Consider the following 22,343-nt stretch of genomic DNA (forward strand, 5'->3'; position numbering starts at 1 on the left):
TCCGTTCTAAATAATAATAATAATAATATTCATTTATTGTCATTGCAACGAGTACAACAAAATTAAAAAAATAGCCAATCCTGACGGTGCGTAAAAACATATATGCAATAAATGCAAAAACAAATAAATACAATTATATTAAGTACAAAAGATTTTTTAACAGTGTTGCCTAGTGCAGAAGGTAGTGTTCAGTTCTCGTATGGCCCTGGGGTAAAAACTGTTCTTAAGTCTGTTTGTTCGGGATTTGATCGACTTGAAACGTCGACCAGAGGGCAGATGAACAAACAGACGGTGGCCGGGGTGGGATGGAGCTTTTATTATTTTGCCTGCTCTACTGAGGCAGCGTAGGCTGAACAGGTGCTCCAGGGAGGGCAGTGAGCAGCCGATGATCTTCTGGGCCGTCGTGATGACCCTCTGAAGGGCCTTCCTGTCCTTTTCTGAGCAGCTGGCATACCATGTGGTTATACAGTATGCCAGCACACTCTCGATGGAGCAGCGATAGAAGGACATCATGAGCTTCTCCTGCAGGTTGGTCTTCCTGAGGATCCTCAGGAAGTGGAGTCTCTGCTGTGCCTTCTTCACTGTGGTGATGGTGTTGGTAGACCAGGTAAGATCCTCTGCGATGTGCGTACCCAGGAACCTGAAAGCGGGTACCCTTTCCACACAGACCCCATTGATGTAGAGTGGGTCGTATTCTACACTGGTTTTCCTAAAGTCAATTATAAGTTCCTTTGTTTTGGAGGAGTTCAGGACAAGATTGTTCACTGAACACCATGCTGCCAGCCTTTGGATTTCATCCCTGTAGGCTGTCTCATCTCCTCCTGAGATGAGTCCAACCACAGTCATGTCATCCGCGAACTTGATGATGGTGTTGGTGGGATGGGTGGGGGTGCAGTCGTGAGTGTAGAGGGAGTAAAGGATGGGGCTCAACACACAGCCCTGTGGTGGCCTACCCCTTATTCTTAAACTGTGGCCCCTTGTTCTGGACTCCCCCCAACATTGGGAACATGTTTTCTCCCTCTAACGTGTCCAACCCCTTAATAATCTTATATGTTTCGATAAGATCCCCACTCGTCCTTCTAAATTCCAGTGTATACAAGCCTAGTCGCTCCAGTCTTTCAACATATGACAGTCCCGCCATTCCGGGAATTAACCTAGTAAACCTACGCTGCACAGAGTTGAGGTGAGCTTAGGCATCGAGAAAAGTTTTGATCATGTAGAATTGTGGAAGAGGAAACAATAAGTTATTGCCTTCCATCACAGCGCGTTGTGGTGGATGTTTATGTTAATTTTTATGTAGTTGTGTGTCTTGTTGCTTTTTTGGTATGACGGTATGACAAATCAAATTCCTTGTATGTTTTTACATGCTTGGCTAATAAATGAATTACAATACAATACATTAAAAAACAGACCATAATAAACAGCACATCCACAAGGCGCCTGAACAAATTAATTCAAGAAATACATTAACCACACATCATGGAGTTACACAGAATTAAAGAAGGCTCTTCCGCCCGAGTTCATAAGTGATAGGAGCAGAATTAAGCCATTTGGCCCAACAAGTCTACTCCGCCATTCAATCGTGGCTGATCCATCTCCCCCCCCACCAACCCCATTCTTCTGCCTTCTACCCATAACGCCTGACTCCCGAGTTAGTCCCACTTGGCTCTGCCTGGCCTATATATCCCTCCAAACCGTTGCTATCCTTGTTCAAGTGCCTTTTAAATGCTGTAATTGTACTTGCCTCTACCACTTCCGCTGACAGCTTGTTCCATGTACGCACCACCCTGTGTGAAAAACCTACTCCTCGGGTCCCTTTAAAATTGTTACTCTCTCGCCTTAAACATATACCCTCTAGTTTTAGGCTTCCCTACTCTGGGAACAGGCTGTGGCTATTCACCTTATCTAGGCCCCTTATCTATATACGAAAACACTCGTTTGTTTGTTTGTTTGTTTGTTTGTATGTTCCAGAACTACAGCAAAAATCGTACACAATAGCGCAACAAATTTAGGCCCACCTTACTCACCATTAGCCTACGGTTCAAATGGTTGTTATATTTTAAAAGTTATTCACTTTTCAAACATTAAAAATCACTTTTTAAACTTTAATAAATCCCTTTTCCACTTTCCCTGCCCGCCAGCCGCACCTGCGCAGCAATACCTCCGTGTTCGACATTACAATGGGAACCCAAAGGGTCCGTGCATGTGCAGTTAGGGCCTGTTGATCTAATATTTATGTAAGATGGCCGCCGGATCCGCGTGTGCGCAGTTGGGAAAGGGTCGTCGCACGGAGGGGGTCGGGACCCCCCTGAGTCACAGGAGTGGCGGCCAATGAGGGGGGGGAGGGGTGAGCTCTCCTGCTGCTGGCCGCCTGGGGCCGGGGTGAGTGGCTCCCTCTCCCCTTTCGTCTCCCCCCTTGCCCCGGGGGAGTTTTAAGAGGGGGTTGAGGGGGGTAGAGTGAGTGAGTGTCATCAGTTGGGGGAGGGTTGCCGGTTCCGCAGGAGAGGTATGGACCAAACTGGTCCACACCCGTCTAGTGATTTTATAAACCTCGATAAGGCCAACGCAACCTCTCCTTTAATCTCACATCCTCCAGATCGGGAAACTGATCTTTAAAAAAAACTTTTTTTTTTGCATTCTATCCAGTTTGAAGACATCCTTCCTTTAATATGGCAACTGGAACTGTACATATATCAAAATGTGGCCTTACAATGTCTTGACATGTCATCCCATCCCAGCATGCCAAATGTCTTCTTCACCACCCTGTCTGCTCGTGTCACCACCCTGTCTGCTCGTGTCACCACCTTCATGGAACGATGCACCTAGGTCTCTGTTCTACAACACTCCCCAGGATCCTACTATTTACTGTTTAAGTCCTGTCTCGGTTTGTCTAATCACAATGCCGCACTTTGCAATTACCTAATTAAACTCCATTTGCGATTCCTCAAGCCATTGGCCCAGTCGATCAAAGTCCCGTAGGAATTGTAGGGAATCGACAATTCACTGGCCACAACACCACTAATTTTAGTGTTACCTGCAAATTTACTAAGCATGCCTCACATGCAAATCAATATATCTAATGAACAACAGTGAACCCAGCACCAATTCCTGTGGCACTTTCTACAGGCCTCTAGTGTGAAAACAATCTTCCATCTGTTTCCTGCCATCTAAACAATTTTGTATCCAATTAGCTAGCTAGTCCTAGATCTTATAACATATAAACCTCTCGGACCAGCCTACCATATGGTGCCTTGTCAAAGGCCATGGTAAGGCCCATGTAGATGACGTCTACCAATCTGATGATACCTGGATTAGGGGAAATTAGCTATAGAGAGAGGCTGGACAGACTTGGAGTGCTTTGTCTGAAATGCTGGAGATTGAGGGGAGACCTGATAGAAGTATAAAAATTATGAGAGGCTTAAGTAGGGTAGACAATCCGAAACTTTTACTCAGGATGGAAATATCAAATACTAGAAGGCAAGTGAAAAGGGCAAAGTTTAAAGATGAGCGGGGGAACCTTTTTTTTTTTTTTACACAGAGTGTCGAGTACATGGAACACACTGCCAGGAATAGTGGACGAGGCAGATACCACCGTGGCATTTAAAACATAAACAAAGAGAAAAGATCATTCTGAGTGGAGAGGTATGTCCCATTTCAATGTATCATCTTTACGACCGGATGTGAGGTCCTAAACATACATAAAATAGTGGATGCACGACATACATTGCAGCATTCTCTCCTCCCCTGGAACATCATTACCTCTTGTTCCCTTGGACTTCACTGCTGCCAGTTATTATATGTGAAATGTTGACTCAATTGATTCATAAAGATAAAATCATCATTTTGAAACAATGACTTCCGAAAGTCAACTGTAAGTTGGTGTCTTTCAGCCCATTCAAGCTTGCATTTCATTGAAAAATCATGATCCTTGAACTTATTTTGCTATGGAAAGAGAAAACAGTTGTCTTTCTCTGTCACTGTCACATCTTGTTTTGTTTTGAATTTGATATTGCCTCACTGTAATTAAACTACCTCAACAGACTTACAATAAATTATACAAAACATCATTAAAATATTGCTTTTGCTGTATATGCAGGCCTCAAAATATCTTGCGTTTGAAAAAAATGTAAAAAGCCACAGGTTGAAAACTAAAATGCCAGTACAAATATTTCATTAATTCATGAATGAATTGTGCGAGACTACAGCAATGATGAGGACACTGCCTGCTGCTTGTAACAGTAGATGCATGAAGGAATGGCAGGCACACAGTGTATCCCCTTACATACCAAATACATTATTCACTGTGATATATTTGAGAGAAATACGAGCATACCCTACTACCATATCACAGCCAGCAGACACGGTGATTACAAAGCATTTCCTTTCTAATTTTAAATAGCCGTGGTAGCCTCACTGTCCAGCTGCTAAATGTGAAAGCACAAAGTAATTGCACTCCTAAGCTGAATAGTAATTAACATCCCCAAGATATATAGCAAGAAGTGAATGCACAAGAGCAAGACTTGAACCGAAGTTTATCAGAAAACTTAAATTATTTTCTTCATAGATAAAATCTAATCCGCAGGACTGCATCTAAACTTGGCAGAATTGTATATTTATAAAGCAAACGTCACACAGAATACCCTGCATAAACAGATGGCTTGATAGGCATCATCAATTCTGTGCTATTCTCAGAAATGAAGTCATCCACGCTGCATTATGGCATGAAATATACTTGTCCAAAGTAAGAAACAGCATCAGATTTGTGTTGGATGCACAAATAAAAAAAAACACACTGCAAGTTTGAGCTGCAAAAATTGTAAACATAATGAGGACATGGTTGAGTTACCAAAGGTAGATGTTTTGACTTTTCCTCATGTTAAAAGATATTTCGATGATTCTGCTACACAACAGAATTGAAAAGCAAACTTATTTGTACACAAATAATGGTCATAAATGATAGATGGTTAAGAAGCTAATGAATTGAAGATTGAAAATAATGATTTTTAGTTGAATATCATCTTGTTGAAAAGACAGCGGTCTCTCACATTGACTTATAGCTCTCGACATTTTGAGCACTTACAGCAAAAAAAATAACAGAGGCTGAGGAAGACAACGAGGCCTTTACAGTACAAGGTTGTAAAGGCAAGCAGCATATTGAAGAGGCCAAAAAAATACAAATTTACAAATTACAAAGGGGTTTGACTGAAAACATCACCCATTCCTCTTCTCCAGGGATGCTACCTGACCCACTGAGTTACTCCAGCTTTTTGTGTCTATATTAGTGACAAATTTTCGTTCAGTTCAAAGCCATCTTATTTAACTAAACCAGGCCGACCTTCTCATACGGGGAAAAGTGATACATACTTAATTGAATTATTATTCAAAAATAGCTGCTTCATTGAATGATACAATCTTGAAATCATGTTCTACTTTCTGCAAAAGAAAGTTCAACAAATCTTACCTGGACTTGTCTTGCCTAGTGCAACAAGAATAAAAGGCATGCATGTCTAGATCCTGTTATCTATATACTAAAACTCTCGTTTGTTCGCTTGTTCTTGAACTACTGCCCAAACTGCACCCAATAGCGCAACAATTTTAGGCCCACCTTACCCACCACCATCCCGCGGTCCTGTGGAAGAAGTTTAATTGAAATCGGTGTTATATTTTAAAAGTTATTCACATTTTAAAGTTTAAAAAACTGTGCATGCGAGGAGGGGGGGGGGGGGGGGGGGAGGGGGGAGTTGGGGGGAGTAGGGAGTGGGGTAGAAGGGAGTGGGGGGGAGAGGGTGCTACACCAATGCAGGAGAGGCAACCCTAGGGGGGAGGTGAGAGGGTGGGGAGAGGGAAGGGGGGGGAGTAGGGGAGGAGTTGGGTGGAGGGATGGGGAGCGAGGGAGGGAGGGGGACAGGGGTGAGGGAGAGAGGGAGTGAGGGGGAGAGGGTGCTGCACCAATGCAGGAATGGTGCTGCACCAATGCAGGCCCAACGGGTCCACTTGGTCTAGTATGAGGGTAGTGCTCTTGCATCCCAGTTTAAATTATCATACAAACAGATATAGAGAACCATAGGCTAATGTTTCCAAAAACAAGGCATGTGTACAGAATTGGAAGAGGTTATACTTCCGGTAAAGCAAAAAAATAAAAGCAGGTCTGTAATCAGTATTACATCAAAATATATTAAAACTAGTATCCAGTAATTCAATATAATTTTTATGACAGCATTCATAATGGCAAATGCCCTTGCAAACCTGCCATGGCATGATTGCAAAACATAGTAGGAAATGCAATAGAACACAATAAATTTATGAACTGTTTCCATTATAAATATAAGAACAGATGTTCAAAACTTCAAAATTAACACCTAAATGTCTGGACAATCTTTTATTTAGGCCATGCAGGAAGCAATTCTATAAGCACGAGGAATGCATCAAACATTACATTTCATTATGAGGGATTCATTTAATGTCACATTCAGAAGTGTAAAAAACCAAACAAGCCATACTCCTTCAATCTCCTGTTAGAAAACCAGTCAGTATTGAAATTATTTTGCCAACCTTAATGGACAAAGGTAATAACACATAGTTTATGCAGTCAGGAGTTATATTATGGAATTCAATTCCAACAGCAAATGTCTAAAATTTGAGGAGCACTACCACGTTAATCTCTCCAACATAATGTTGCACGTAACTGATCTGGCAAGATTGAAAACTTTTGCTTTTAAAATGGTGCTTAAAAACTATTCAAGTTTAAATGAATGTTGGCTGAACAGACCCCTTTTTTCCCCCTCCAAATCAGAAAAAAAGTACTTTGGCGTACTTATAATAGAAATCTTGAAACAGGGAAAATGTTGTCATGGTGACAACGATGCCACAATAAAACTATTCTGGAATATTCAGCCCAACACTGCACAACTTCCAACATGACAACTTTGTGCAAAAGAAGTTTGAATAGCTTACCCACCAGAGAGCATGAATCCAACAAATAATCGACAACTCCTGAAGACCTGTCTCAAACTACCAAAGTTCCCAACGTTAATATGCAATTAAAAACTTTAGCCCAAATAAAATTAATCTTCTACCAAAAGAAACATTAAATGATGCAAATCCGTTAAGTAGTTTAAAAAAAAATGTGCTTTGAAATGTTTCTTTAATTTTAACATGGGGTTTGGGTCTTTTTATTAAAAATTCTGAAAATTGAAACCACTGAAACAGAAAACAGATTTAAATTATACTAATAGGCTTCAGACTTTTGTCAGGGGCTCAACTTTTTCAAACTTCTATTTATCCGTTGGTAGGGAAATTACATCCATTATGTGAAAAGGTCACTCTAATATTTTCCATGAATCACATGTTCAGTTGTTTGAATACGGTGCAATTACCTAAAATATACAAGTGGCACCTTGGTACAAAAAAGAAGGCAAACTGTTAAATATCTGGAAACTTACATCTGGTTATAATTTGACTGTAATGAACAACTTGTTTCTAGACAAAGAAAACCTACAGGGGCCCATTTACACTACAACTGTTCATGATTAATCAAAGACAGGTCTCATGTCTCCATTATTACATTCAATTCCCTTTGAATGATGTCCAAACATGTATGTTTTTTCAATAAAGAATAACACAAGGAATATTGCACAACATCCAAGACTGTTTGGTAGCACAGCTTAAGTAGAAGATAATTTGTATATATGTGAGTGCCCATTGATTCAAAATCCAGAACAAAGAGGAGAATCATTCAAAGAGCTTATTCAATATAATGCCCAACAAAATTTTATATTATGCTTTCGAGTACAAGTAAAACTACAACGATTTGTCTTAGGAATGTTCTAAGTTGTCATATAGATTGGAATATTATTTCTTTCTAAAATAATACAAGAGACCACCCCCTCGTCCCCGTGTAATGGGCTGTGTGCGGGGTGGGGTGGGGAAGGAGGGTGGTTGTGTTCTGTGAACATGGTCTTTATCACAATTTTCTGTTGCGCGATGCCACATCATACGAGCATGCGTCGAGAGACAAGAATTAAAAAGAAGAAAATATTTATTATCTTACATAAATTATATGAGAGCAGACTTCATTCACCCCATTGGCAAATTATTTTGCGGCAGATGCTTGTGGGGGGCACGTTTCCGTCACCTGAAAGTCCAGGGGTTGCGATAATAAAACAAATGGCTATTTAGGTGCAAATGCAACGACTTCGTCAGTGACAGCAGACGTGTCGTTAAAGCTGAATAACAAATGATCCCGCCACAGGCACTCAACAACTTTGCAAACCTGCCCCAAAGCAACAACTTGCATTTATATCATCCCTTTGACACAAGGAAACATCCCACAGTATTTCAAAGACGTATTATTAAACAAAATCTGACACCAAACCACATATTGAGGCTGATGGCCAAAAGCTTGGAGGAAGGTTTTATGGAGGGGGAAAAAAAAGTCTGGTGCTGGAAACCTAAAAGTAAAAGAGGACCATTTTGCAAATATGCAGCATGTCAGGCTGCATCTGTGGGAAGGGAAGTAACCATTCTTTCAAGTCTATCAGAGCTGAAAAGGACATGAGAAGTTTGTGAGGCTGCAGGGAGGGTGGGGGAAGAGGGTAACCGTGAGGGATAAGCTGCATCCCATGGTATTCTGGTTGGTGAGGGGATGGGAGCAGTTAGAGAGACATGTGAGGCACCTCAGTGGGCAGAGGTTCTCCACTCCCAGAGGAAGAATAAGAAAAAGGAGGGGGGAAAAAAAGCAAAGAGGCTGAGCCAATATCACTGTTCCGAAGAATAGTCTTCAATTTGAAAGGTTAACTTTATTTTGACCTGGGTCTCTGGCACTGAGGCAGCAATTCTACCGCTGCGCCACCGTGCCGCCCTAGCTTAGGTTTTAAGGCAGAGCAAGAAGAATCTAGCGAGGTAGAGGATTTGAGGAAGGGGATTGCAGAACTGAAGGGCTTGGTAGTTGCTAGCACAATCACCAATCATGGATCATCAAGAGGTTAGATTTGGAGCAGAGATGTCTTAGAGGGTCATAGCCTTGGAGGAGATTAGACATTGGGAGGAGTAATGACACAAAGGGATTTAGGGGAAATATACGAGTATTAAAAAAATAAACATTTATTGATCCAGATCTATATAACATTGGTTAGAGGAGGAACATTGACCTACTGCTTATAACTGTAGCACAAGGGAAGTCAGATGGGAATTTGCTAGAATACGCAAATCAGAAAGCTTGTGTCAAGCTTGTGACATCAAAATTGTGACCTGGCTGTTTTAGGCTGCAGACAATTTCCTAGAAGATGGCTCAGGAATGAAGTTGCTGGCAGGGACTGAAGACAATGGCTTCAGTCCACATAATACTCAATTGCAGGAAATCTGGTTATTCAGTACTGGATGTCAGATTGGCAGTGGTAACGTGAGTAAGTGAAGGATCAACTGCTGTTGTTCTAAAAACCGAAAGACAGATTATTATTTGCACAGTGGTAGACTGGGTAAGGGAACAGTGCAACTGGATCTGGGTGCCATAGATTCATGCAGATTTACAGTTCGGCAATATGGAAGCAGGCCTCTGACTCAATTTGTCCATGGTGACCAAGATGCTTGTTTAAGCTAATCGCATTTGCATGTGTTTGGCCTACATCCCTCTAAATCTTTCCTTTCAACATACCTGTCTACATCTTTTAAACATTGCAACTACACCTGCTTCTACATCTCCACTCGTAGTTTGTTCCACGTGCACCTCAATCTCTGTGTGAAAAAACTTACCCCTCAGATCCCTATTAAATCATTTCCCTCCATTTTTACCCAACCCGAGGAAAAAGACTATGACTATCTACCATATCTATGCACCTCATAATTTTGTACACCATGATCAGGTCACCCGTCAGCCTCCTCTGCTGGTGGAAAAACAGTTTCAGCCTACCCAATCACTCCTTTTAGCTCAAACCGTCCAGTCCTGGCAGCATTGTTGTGAAACTTTTCTACACCCTCACTCGATTAATCACATTCTTCCTAGAATGTGGGGATTAGAACTATATACAATACTCCAAGAGTGGTCTAACCAACATTTCCTATAATTGTATCATGACTCCCCAACTCCTGAACCCAATGCCATTGTACATCATATGTCTTCTTTACGTCCCTGTCTACCTGCATCATCCTTTCAGGGAACTAGGTCTCTCTGTTGAACAACATTCCCCAGTGCCCTTCCATTTACTGTACAAGTCTTGGTCTGGTTTAACTTATCAAAATGCGGCACTTTACACTTGTCCGTGTTAAATTCTATCTGTTGCCCACTTTCCCAGTTGCAATCTTAGACAGCCATCCTCACAGAACACTATACCATCAATTTTGGTAACATCTGTAAACGTACCATTCATGACACCCACGTTCTCATCTGAATTATCAAGGTATATGCACCGTTGGTCACAAGCTTCTAATTGGGAAAAAAACACTCCTCTACCATTCTCTGCCTCCGACCACAAATCTTCTAACCAATTAGTTAAATCACCAGGATCCCATGTATTCTAACCAGCCAACCATGTGGAACCTCCTGCTAAAGTCCATGTAGACAATATCTACTACCGTGCTCTCGATGATCGCTGGTTCGCGGGTTCAAAAACGGCAATTAAATTTATGACATGTAATTTTCCAGTCACAAAACCATGCTGAATATCCCTAGCCAGTTCCTGCCTTTTCAAATGTAAATAAATCTCGTCTCCCAGAATCTGTTCCAGTGACTCCCACCACTGACTGAGGCAAGGCTCATCGGCACCAAGGCACAACATCAACCATCCTCCAGTCTCCCAGTACCTCACTCATGGGTATTGAAGATACAAAAATCTCTGCCAGGGCCCCTGCAATTCCTTCTCTGAGTCCCCACTGCATCCTGGGATACACCCGGCCAGGCCATCTTTATCCACCTTCAAGACTGCCAATGCCATCTCTTTTGTAATGCCAACATTTTTCAGGATATCACTATTCTCTTCCCAGAACTGATGAGCTTCCACCTTGTTCATTATGCCCCTTATACGCCAGTCACTGAAAGCAAGCACTCAGAAGCGGAAATGATGGTACACAGTATACTGACCTTCAGTCCAATAGGATATGAGTACAAGAGCAAGGTTGCCTTGCTGCAGTGCCCTGATGGGACCCCATGTGGAGTTTGTGAGCACACTCTGTCTCCTTATCTGAGGAAGGATGTTTTTGTAATGGAAATAGTGGAAGTTAGTTTATTGCATTGATTCTTGGGGTGGCAGGACTGATGTATCAGGACAGACTGCAATTATGATGCCTTTATTTATTAGAATTTTGGGGAATGAGAGGAGATATTAAGAAAACCCTATAAAATCCTAAGAGGACTGGAGACAGTCCAGACATAAGCAATATGTTTCTAATGGTTGGGGAGTCCTGCGCCTCAGGGTGGGCCATTTAGAGATATTTTTTCAGCCAGAGGGAGGAGAAAAAGTGGAATTCTCCACCACAGAAGGCAGTGGAGGCTGTCAGCACTCAAGAAGGATAATATTTGGTATCTTAGTATTCAAGGTATTTAATGCAGGTTAACTGGCGACTGGAAATTACCCCTAGTGTAGGTAGGTGGTAGCAGGAGAACATGGATGCGGGAAGTTGATGGATATGTGAGAGGAAAAATGGGATTGGCGGAAATGCAAGCTTGATAGTCTCTGTACGTGAAGCGCTGAACGGACAGTTTTCTGACTCGTGACTTGAAGCCACAACGGATCGTGCCAAGCACATGAACAGATGCCTGATCGAAAATCAGGAGTAGAGTAACCAATTTCAAAACCATCTGGCAGGTCTCATCTAAACCGCCGCCAAGATGGAATATTTCAGGCTATTACCATTGACGGTAACAAAGCAAAGTGAACTTAAAACTTGGGCAAATCATTGTTATTTATCCATCTCTATAAGTATATTTAAGAATGTGGATATAACGAGGGAAATTGGAAGTCACATAAAAATAATGGGTCACATATTGAGGAGACAATCGCAACAACATCTTTTCTCCAAGAGGGCCACGTCTTTCAAACTGACTACCTCGAAAGGGCAGCAATGCCCTCTGAATGCTTTTACGGCAGAGGTAAAATACATTTTTGATAAGAAAGGGGTGAAAGGTTGCAAGGAGGAGACGTAAGGCGTTAAATTTTCTGTATCTGCTTCATATATTTTTTTACGTTAGCCTGATATGGAAACACTGCATAGTCCACAAGTTCACACATGTACAAAACCAAAATATTCAATTGTGAGCATCCCAGTACAGATGCATGTGAGCAGCAGTAACTTTACTGATATTTGTAGTTATTTCACAAATCCTGTGCATCCCGGCTTGTGGAACTGTTACTGTGACAGTGAAAGGTAAAGGGAGTCGATTCCTTAAAGTCTTACCCCACCCTCTGTGCTGTCTGACGGAGATCAAATCGTACCAGCCTCAGAAACCGGAGGCAGCTGTAAACCAGTCTCCAACATAAGTCATTTCTCCAAAATTCAATTGAAACCAAATGGGAATAGGCAAGTCAGCACAGCTTATTGAACAGTTCTAACTTGCAAGCAACAACAACCTTTTCCAGAAGATATCGCTTAGTAGATGAATCCATTGGAGGCAAGCCAAATCTAAATATATCGAGACTGCCGAGGTCTACAGTCAGCCAATGTATTATTTGACACTTACTCTATGCTGTCATTTCACCCCTTCTCAGTCTCTCCATTCCAAGACACTATGAACATTCAACTTTAAAACTACCTCATGTCCTCTGCTCTGCATCTGCAGGCCTTCATTTGCTTCTCCCTCAAGAATTTTGTTCACTGTCCCCCCCCCTCCGACAGATACTCTTCCACCATAACCATTAAATACTGAGACACAATGGTGCACGGTAGAGTTGCAGCCTCACAGCGCCAGAGACCCGGATTTGATCTTGACTACGGGTGTGTCTGTACCGAGTTTGTACATTCTCCCTGTGACCGAAGGTATTTATTCACAAAATGCTGGAGTAACTCAGCAGGTCAGGCAGCATCTCAGGAGAGAAGGAATGGGTGACGTTTCGGGTCGAGACCCTTCTTCAGACTGAAGAAGGGTCTCGACCCGAAACATCACCCATTCCTTCTCTCCTGAGATGCTGCCTGACCTGCTGAGTTACTCCAGCATTTTGTGAATAAATACCTTCGATTTGTACCGGCATCTGCAGTTATTTTCTTACACCCCCTGTGACCGCGTAGGCATTCTCTGATTGCTCCGGTTTCCTCCCACACTCCCAAGATGTGCAGATTTGGAGGATGATTGACTTGTGTGTGTGTGTGTGTGTGTGTGTGCGTGTAGGATGGAACTAGTGTACGGGTGATCTTTGTTTGGCGCTGACCCGGTAGGCTTACGGGCCTGTTTCCACGTTGCCTCTCGAAGCTAAACATCAATGACACCCCCTCAGTGAAGATCATTGTGGCATAGTGATTTATTCAATATAAATGGTCATAGAAAGGTACAGCCAGGAAACAGGCGGCTCAGCCAACCAAGTTTCCATTGACCATCAACCATCCATTGACACTAATCCTACATTTATCTATTCGTCTCACATTTGCATCAACTCTCCTCCAGACTCTACTATTCACTCACAAACTAAAGCCCGATTTACAATGGCTGGTTAGCCTACCAATCTGCATGTCTTTGGGATGGAAACTGGAGTACCAGGAAGAAACCCATGTGGTCAGAGAAAACGAGGAATGTCCACAGACCCCGATGTCAGGACGTGCAATGTGAGGCAGTGGCTCTACTAGCTGTGCTTCTACCGGCTGCGCCACCGTGCTGCCCAAAATACATTCCCTTTCAGCCACTGCCAAAGGCTTTCAACACACTGATAATTTTAAAAATCCTTTGCCTCATCTCAAGAGGACGGTGACTCACAGGAGTTAACATACGTAAATCAACCTACTTCCTGAAGTTGAACTGAGTCCCAGTACTAACTGATATAACATCAGATACTACACACCAGTGTTTCACTGTGTCATTTAATACAATGCAGAAGATTTTCTGGGCACAGTCTTTTTGCAATGGTGTCATAAATTTCATTTAATACAATGAAGATGCAAGAACACAATGGTCAAGTGGACCAGTTCGTTAACTTTCATCTCTGTAAAAGCCAAGTTAATATAACAATTCATTCATATTTTAGAACACAGAACTTGGGGGGAAATTGAAAAATAGTTAGAAAAACAGCCACTTATAGGAATATTCCAAAGTAAAACTCTTTGCTTTTAGTTCTAAATTTAGTTCCGCAATCACTGTGAGTGCTTCTCCATATTTGGAAATGGTGCATCTAGAGTTAGGAAGCCAGAGCAATTACCTCTGCGGCCTGGGTCTCCTGGTGCAAAAGAGTCAGTCCAGTAAGATCTTCCAGGAAAGAATGAGAAGAGTTGAAAACATTAGCCAGGAACTGAAAGCCTTCTTTTTCAAAATGTTCAAGGACCTGTGAACAGACAAAGATTGCATTATAGTTAGAATACACTGATAATGAACAAAACTGGAAGATAAACATTAAAACCTTTGTCAGACAACCGAGCAAAAGAAAAATAACTTGCTCCAAAATTGACCAAACTAGCACTTGGAAACACCTGCCTCTTTGTTTCTCTTGCAGGGTATCAATTAGCAATTGTCTGAAACTTCCTGCACAATGTATCCGTAGACACATCCATTTGGACATTTAATGTGTGATCCTGTTACATGAAGCCCTCTGTGGGAGATATTTGTTTTAGGATAGATCCTTTGATGTCTCATTTGCAAAATACCCGGTGAGAAATAGAAGAGATCCAAATCCTTTTTTTTTTGGTGCATTTTATATAATTGACTTTAATATCATTTCAATAGACAATAGACAATAGACAATAGGTGCAGGAGTAGGCCATTCATCCCTTCGAGCCAGCACCGCCATTCAATGCGATCATGGCTGATCACTCTCAATCAGTACCCCGTTCCTGCCTTCTCCCCATACCCCCTCACTCCGCTATCCTTAAGAGCTCTGTCCAGCTCTCTCTTGAAAGCATCCAACGAACTGGCCTCCACTGCCTTCTGAGGCAGAGAATTCCACACCTTCACCACCCTCTGACTGAAAAAGTTCTTCCTCATCTCCGTTCTAAATGGCCTACCCCTTATTCTCAAACTGTGGCCCCTTGTTCTGGACTCCCCCAACATTGGGAACATGTTATCTGCCTCTAATGTGTCCAATCCCCTAATTATCTTATATGTTTCAATAAGATCCCCCCTCATCCTTCTAAATTCCAGTGTATACAAGCCCAATCGCTCCAGCCTTTCAACATACGACAGTCCCGCCATTCCGGGAATTAACCTAGTGAACCTACGCTGCACGCCCTCCATAGCAAGAATATCCTTCCTCAAATTTGGAGACCAAAACTGCACACAGTACTCCAGGTGCGGTCTCACCAGGGCCCGGTACAACTGTAGAAGGACCTCTTTGCTCCTATACTCAACTCCTCTTGTTACGAAGGCCAACATTCCATTGGCTTTCTTCACTGCCTGCTGAACCTGCATGCTTCCTTTCATTGACTGATGCACTAGGACACCCAGATCTCGTTGAACTCCCCCTCCTCCTAACTTGACACCATTCAGATAATAATCTGCCTTTCTATTCTTACTTCCAAAGTGAATAACCTCACACTTACCTACATTAAACTGCATCTGCCATGTATCCGCCCACTCACACAACCTGTCCAAGTCACCCTGCAGCCTTATTGCATCTTCCTCACAATTCACACTACCCCCCAACTTAGTATCATCTGCAAATTTGCTAATGGTACTTTTAATCCCTTCGTCTAAGTCATTAATGTATATCGTAAATAGCTGGGGTCCCAGCACCGAACCTTGCGGTACCCCACTGGTCACTGCCTGCCATTCCGAAAGGGACCCATTTATCCCCACTCTTTGCTTTCTGTCTGTCAACCAATTTTCTATCCATGTCAGTACCCTACCCCCAATACCATGTGCCCTAATTTTGCCCACTAATCTCCTATGTGGGACCTTGTCGAAGGCTTTCTGAAAGTCGAGGTACACCACATCCACTGACTCTCCCTTGTCAATTTTCCTAGTTACATCCTCAAAAAATTCCAGTAGATTTGTCAAGCATGATTTCCCCTTCGTAAATCCATGCTGACTCGGAATGATCCCGTTACTGCTATCCAAATGCTCAGCAATTTCGTCTTTTATAATTGACTCCAGCATCTTCCCCACCACTGATGTCAGACTAACTGGTCTATAATTACCCGTTTTCTCTCTCCCTCCTTTCTTAAAAAGTGGGATAACATTTGCTATCCTCCAATCCACAGGAACTGATCCTGAATCTATAGAACATTGAAAAATGATCTCCAATGCTTCCACTATTTCTAGAGCCACCTCCTTAAGTACTCTGGGATGCAGACCATCAGGCCCTGGGGATTTATCAGCCTTCAGTCCCATCAGTCTACCCAAAACCATTTCCTGCCTAATGTGGATTTCCTTCAGTTCCTCCATCACCCTAGGTTCTCCGGCCCCTAGAACATTTGGGAGATTGTGTGTATCTTCCTCAGTGAAGACAGATCCAAAGTAACGGTTTAACTCGTCTGCCATTTCTTTGTTCCCCATAATAAATTCCCCTGCTTCTGTCTTCAAGGGACCCACATTTGCCTTGACTATTTTTTTCCTCTTCACGTACCTAAAAAAACTTTTGCTATCCTCCTTTATATTATTGGCTAGTTTACCCTCGTACCTCATCTTTTCTCCCCGTATTGCCTTTTTAGTTAACTTTTGTTGCTCTTTAAAAGAGTCCCAATCCTCTGTCTTCCCACTCTTCTTTGCTATGTTATACTTCCTCTCCTTAATTTTTATGCTGTCCCTGACTTCCCTCGTCAGCCACAGGTGTCTCTTACTCCCCTTAGAGTCTTTCCACCTCTTTGGAATAAATTGATCCTGCAACCTCTGCATTATTCCCAGGAATACCTGCCATTGCTGTTCTACCGTCTTCCCTGCTAGGGCCTCCTTCCAATCAATTTTGGCCAGCTCCTGCCTCATGCCTCTGTAATCCCCTTTGCTATACTGTAATACCGACACTTCCGATTTTCCCTTCTGCCTTTCCATTTGCAGAGTAAAACTTATCATGTTGTGATCACTGCCTCCTAATGGCTCTTTTACCTCTAGTCCCCTTATCAGATCAGGATCATTACACAACACTAAATCCAGAATTGCCTTCTCCCTGGTAGGCTCCAGTACAAGCTGCTCTAAGAATCCATCTCGAAGGCACTCTACAAATTCTCTTTCCTGGGGTCCATTTCCAACCTGATTTTCCCAGTCTACCTGCATGTTGAAATCTCCCATAACCACCGTAGCATTACATTTTTGACACGCCAATTTTATCTCCTGATTCAACTTGCACCCTATGTCGAGGCTACTGTTTGGGGGCCTATAGATAACTCCCATTAGGGTCTTTTTACCCTTACAATTTCTCATTTCTATCCATACTGATTCAACATCTCCTGATTCTATGTCACCCCTTGCAAGGGAATGAATATCATTCCTTACCATCAGAGCAACCCCACCCCCTCTGCCCACCTGTCTGTCTTTTCTATACGTTGTGTACCCCTGAATATTCAGTTCCCAGCCCTGGTCCTCTTGTAACCATGTCTCAGTGATTCCATGACAGTCCCGCCATGGACATCATGGTTGTGATCAGAAGCCTGAAAAGTGTTCTGCTTGGAACAATTTCCACCCTCATGAATGCACACCATCTATGTGGCAGCACTGCGTTTCTTAGAAAACCGCCAGGCACTTCTTAGGAACTGCCAGATTGGTTTAGGTTTATTACTGTCAGTTGAGCGTATAGGACTTGATATTACAATCCCTACTATAATTGGCACCTTCTCACAGTGAAACGCTTTGTTTGCAGTAGATTCTATGCACTGTCCTCAGATCCTTGCTACACCTCGAATTGGTATCCAGTAATTCACTTGCAGAGAACTGCTTGCTTTCCGTTTCAAAGTAACCCAGGGCCTGAGCTATGAGAAGGGATTGTGTATGCTACGACTTCATTCCAAGGAGCACAAGAGGCTGAGGGGTGATCTTATAGAGACATGTAAAATCATGAGGGGGATAGGATAAATGCATGGACTTTTTCCCTAGGGTAGGAGAATCAATCAAGGGCATATGTTTAAGGTGAGAGGGGAAAGATTTAATAGGAACCCGAGAGGCAACCTTCATACACAGAGTAGTGGATATATGGAACTAGCTGCCTGACGAAGAAGTTGAGGCAGACACAAAACAACATTTGAATGAACATCTGGAGAGGCACATGGATGGATAGGTTTGGAGAGATATGGGACAATATTTCGAACAGAGATATGGAACCAGCTAGATGGGAAACCCTGGTTTGCTTTTCGAGTTGAGCTGAAGGGCCTCTTCCTGTGCCGTATCACTCTAAGTAGCCAGGTAAATGGCAAAACGGTCAATGTAAAATCCTAGGGCCTGCATATTAAACTTTCTGACAAACGAGACATAACATTCTCTTGATCAACAAACTGAACCTGTGCCAGACTCTTTGGTAATACTTAAGACTACTAACAACATTTACTGCAGGGGATCAAATACCCATGGAATACTGTAAGGTGGTGGGCTTTTTCCAGTAAAACAAATAAATCACAGGATTCTAGTTCAGTTGACAGAAATGGATAAAATACAGTGTGGTTACACACTGGGGAAAGGTGTAATTTGCAAGAGGAACAACGGTATTTTATCACTGTATACTTTGCTACTTTGTAAGATGTGATTGATGTCTACTGCCTCAAACTCATGCAATGAATGACTCATGCTAACTACATGTCAATAGTTCAAATAACTCAATGATAGTTATTCTGTTTTTAAAAAAAAATTTAAATGTGTGTTTCATCATAAATCACACAGTTCTGATGCAAAATATATAATGGAGTGACTGCCGCACTGCACTCTAATCTTTAAGCGTTGACAAGTATTTATCAATATTTGTCAATTCTTGGATTCACTGGAGGTGGTCTTGGAGGGGAGGATACTCCCCAATTGTGGAGCACCTTGGACAATACAGCTCACCCCCTCCATGACACACTGGCCAACCTGAGGAGCACCTTCAGCAACAGACTGGTTCCACCAAGATGCAGCACAGAACGCCACAGGAGATCCTTTTTCCCTGTGGCCATCTGATGTAGACTATTATTGTTATTATTGCACTACTGTTGTTTTTTTGGTGTGTACATATGTGTGCGGGTGAGTGTGTGTGCATGTGTATATTTATATGATCTATATATGTATGTGTATTTGTGAGTACGTGTATATATAATTTCATGTTTCACGTATCTTGTTGTGTTCTATGGCTGTTGGCAGACCAATTTCCCTCCTGGGACAAATGAAGTTCTATCGTATCGTATTGTATTGTACAGGACATTGGCCAGTTCTGGCTTCCTAACTGGCAGTACATCCTAACAAACCTCACAAAAATGTCTGTGACCATCCGCTTGGTTATGCACTGGATTATTTCAGTTTTATCTATTTGATTGCAATTTTTCCAGCAATAAAACAAAGAATAGATTACATTTTCAAATGGATTAAAAAAAAAGATGATATCCACAGAAATTTCTGCAATCTTTAGACACATGGGTAATCTTAGTCCATGGGGAAAATAAGCAAAGTCATAATTAAGTGATCTCAAACCAAACTTTGAAAAGCTACAGAAATCTACAAAGTGGTGTCCCGTTATGAGAAAGAGCGCCCAAATTTATTTCAACGTCAGAGGTTATGGGGAGAAGGCAGGAGAACGGGGTTAAGAGAGATAGATCAGCCATGATTGAATGCCGGAGTAGACTTTATGGGCCGAATGGCCTAATTCTACTCCTATCACTTATGATCTTTAATGAGAGCTTGAGTGGGGAAGTTCGTGTGGATGTCTACCAGGTTGAGTAAGGTTTAGAGACAGAAGAGATGCTCTGAGGTTTGGTTAAAGCTTAGCTGTTAGACCAGAAGGTGTGAGAGAGCAATTTTTCTTCTTTAAAATGCGAGTCATCTTCCCCACTCTGATTCTTATTGACTTGCTGCTTAGTCTACTCTCAGAGTCAGCCAATAATCTCCTACGAGCCAAACTACTACTGTCTTTCAAAATGGTACACCTTCAACCCATTGTGGGCAGGTCATTTTCTTCGTCAGCAGTCCCTTGAGATAGGCAATTATTCCAGTCCAGCTATGCAAGGCTAATACAGGTCACGCAGATGGACACAAATGCTGGAGCGGGACAGGCAGCATCCCTGGAGAGAAGGAATGGGTGACATTTCAGGTCGAGACCTGTTCTTCAGACTGGTTAGGGATAAGGGAAACGAGAGATATAGACAGGGATGTGGAGAGATATAGAACAATGAATGAAAGACATGCAAAAAAACTAACGATGATAAATGAAACAGGCCATTGTAAGCTGTTTGTAGGGTGAAAAAAGCTAGTACGACTTGGGTGGGGGAGGGATAGAGAGAGAGGGAATGCGGGGGTATCTGAAGTTTTATGTCACACTTTGGGAAGGTGGTGCCTGACATGAAATGGGCCCCTCGAGGCTGCTGGGCAATCCTATGAAGTAGCCTCAAGGTCTAAACGACATGCAGAACGTTCCTTCTCCATTTTTAATAAACATGAGCCCGGGATCCCTATGAGTTGATGGGATGTTACACTGAGGACAATGCCCTTGAACCTTTTCTTAAGTCCACCTGGTGATCTCTTGATGTGACAGAGCTTGAAATAGTGTACCTGCTCTGGGGGTCGGACGTTGGGTGTGCAAATGGCAAGCCCCGCCTACTGGATCATTGAGGGCGAGTAGAGCCTCGCTGTTGGAGACAATGGCTAGTGCAAGAATGCTAATGCTAGCTGACTTATTCTACCAATGGATTTGGTGGGAACAGCTGTGCTTTGAGGCACCTATTGTGGGTGGGAGTGTCTGGGAGGGGGTCGTAGGGAGGAAAGGGTTAGAGATCTGTTTTTCAATAGACTGTGGGCTTCGCGCTGAGTTTGAGGTCTTGATTTGGTTTAGTTGAGTTTAGAGATACAGTGCATGTTGAGTAAGGTTTAGAGACAGAAGAGATGCTCTGAGGTTAGGTTAAAGCTTATCTGTTGGACCAGAAGTTGTGAGAGAGCAATTTTTCATCTTTAAAATGCAAGTCATCTTCCCCCCTCTGATTCTCATTGACTTGCAGCTTAGTCTACTCTCAGAGTCAGCCAATAATCTCCGACGAGCCAAACTACTACTGTCTTTCAAAATGGTACACTTTCAACCCATTGTGGGCAGGTCGTTTTCTTCGTCAGCAGTCCCTTGAGATAGGCAATTATTCCATTCCAGCTAGGCAAGGCTAATACAGGTCACGCAGATAGACAAACGAGTCCGCGCCGACCAACAATCTCCATACACTAGTGCTATCCTCCACACTAGGAACTATGAACAAATTTTCCGCAAGGCTAATTAATCTAAAGTCTTTATCTTTAAACCAGCTCCTCATGGATGAGGCCTAGGAGTTAAGCACTCTCATAGTTCATGTATTTCCCACCTCTATCCCATACGGCTCACACGTAACCCTTCATCCACAATCCCTAAGGTCTTCCATGGGATCCACTCAATTACAATGTGAAAGACGCCTCAGTAGAAGAACAGGAATACTGACACCCTACTGCAGAGCAGCACCTCCTCCGTGTCACCCAGCCCCTGTGCTCAAGTCTCTGAAATGGGGCCTGGACCAACAGTAAGGTGTCTCACTGACTGGAATGCCACCACTGAGCCATGACTGCCAGCTTGAAAAATGAGGATGAACAATAGACAATAGACAATAGGTGCAGGAGGAGGCCATTTGGCCCTTCGAGCCAGCACCGCCATTCAATGTGATCATGGCTGATCATTCTCAATCAGTACCCCGTTCCTGCCTTCTCCCCATACCCCCATATCCTTAAGAGCTCTATCCAGCTCTTTCTTGAATGCATTCAGAGAATTGGCCTCCACTGCCTTCTGAGGTAGAGAATTCCAGAGATTCACAACTCTCTGACTGAAAAGGTTTTTCCTCATCTCAGTTCTAAATGGCCTACCCCTTATTCTTAAACTGTGGCCCCTGGTTCTGGACTCCCCCAACATTGGGAACATGTTTCCTGCCTCTAACGTGTCCAACCCCTTAATAATCTTATACGTTTCAATAAGATCCCCTCTCATCCTTCTAAATTCCAGTGTATACAAGCCTAGTCGCTCCAGTCTTTCAACATATGATTGTCCCGCCATTCGGGGAATTAACAATCATCTTCACACAAAGTAAAGCTGTTGTTCCTGAACTTT

General features: G+C 42.7%; 1 protein-coding gene across 1 annotated transcript in view; it reads right to left on the reverse strand.

Moving 5' to 3' along the window:
- Positions 1 to 22,343, reverse strand: part of atg7 (ATG7 autophagy related 7 homolog (S. cerevisiae)) — a 183,452-nt gene that overhangs the window by 72,989 nt on the left and 88,120 nt on the right. Inside the window, exon 17 of the mRNA XM_078413787.1 lies at positions 14,334 to 14,456. Within this exon, the coding sequence (XP_078269913.1) occupies positions 14,334 to 14,456 (123 nt within the window). The remainder of the gene's footprint in view (positions 1 to 14,333; positions 14,457 to 22,343) is intronic.

Source organism: Rhinoraja longicauda, chromosome 17 (assembly GCF_053455715.1).
Source record: "Rhinoraja longicauda isolate Sanriku21f chromosome 17, sRhiLon1.1, whole genome shotgun sequence".
Lineage (NCBI taxonomy): Eukaryota > Metazoa > Chordata > Chondrichthyes > Rajiformes > Arhynchobatidae > Rhinoraja > Rhinoraja longicauda.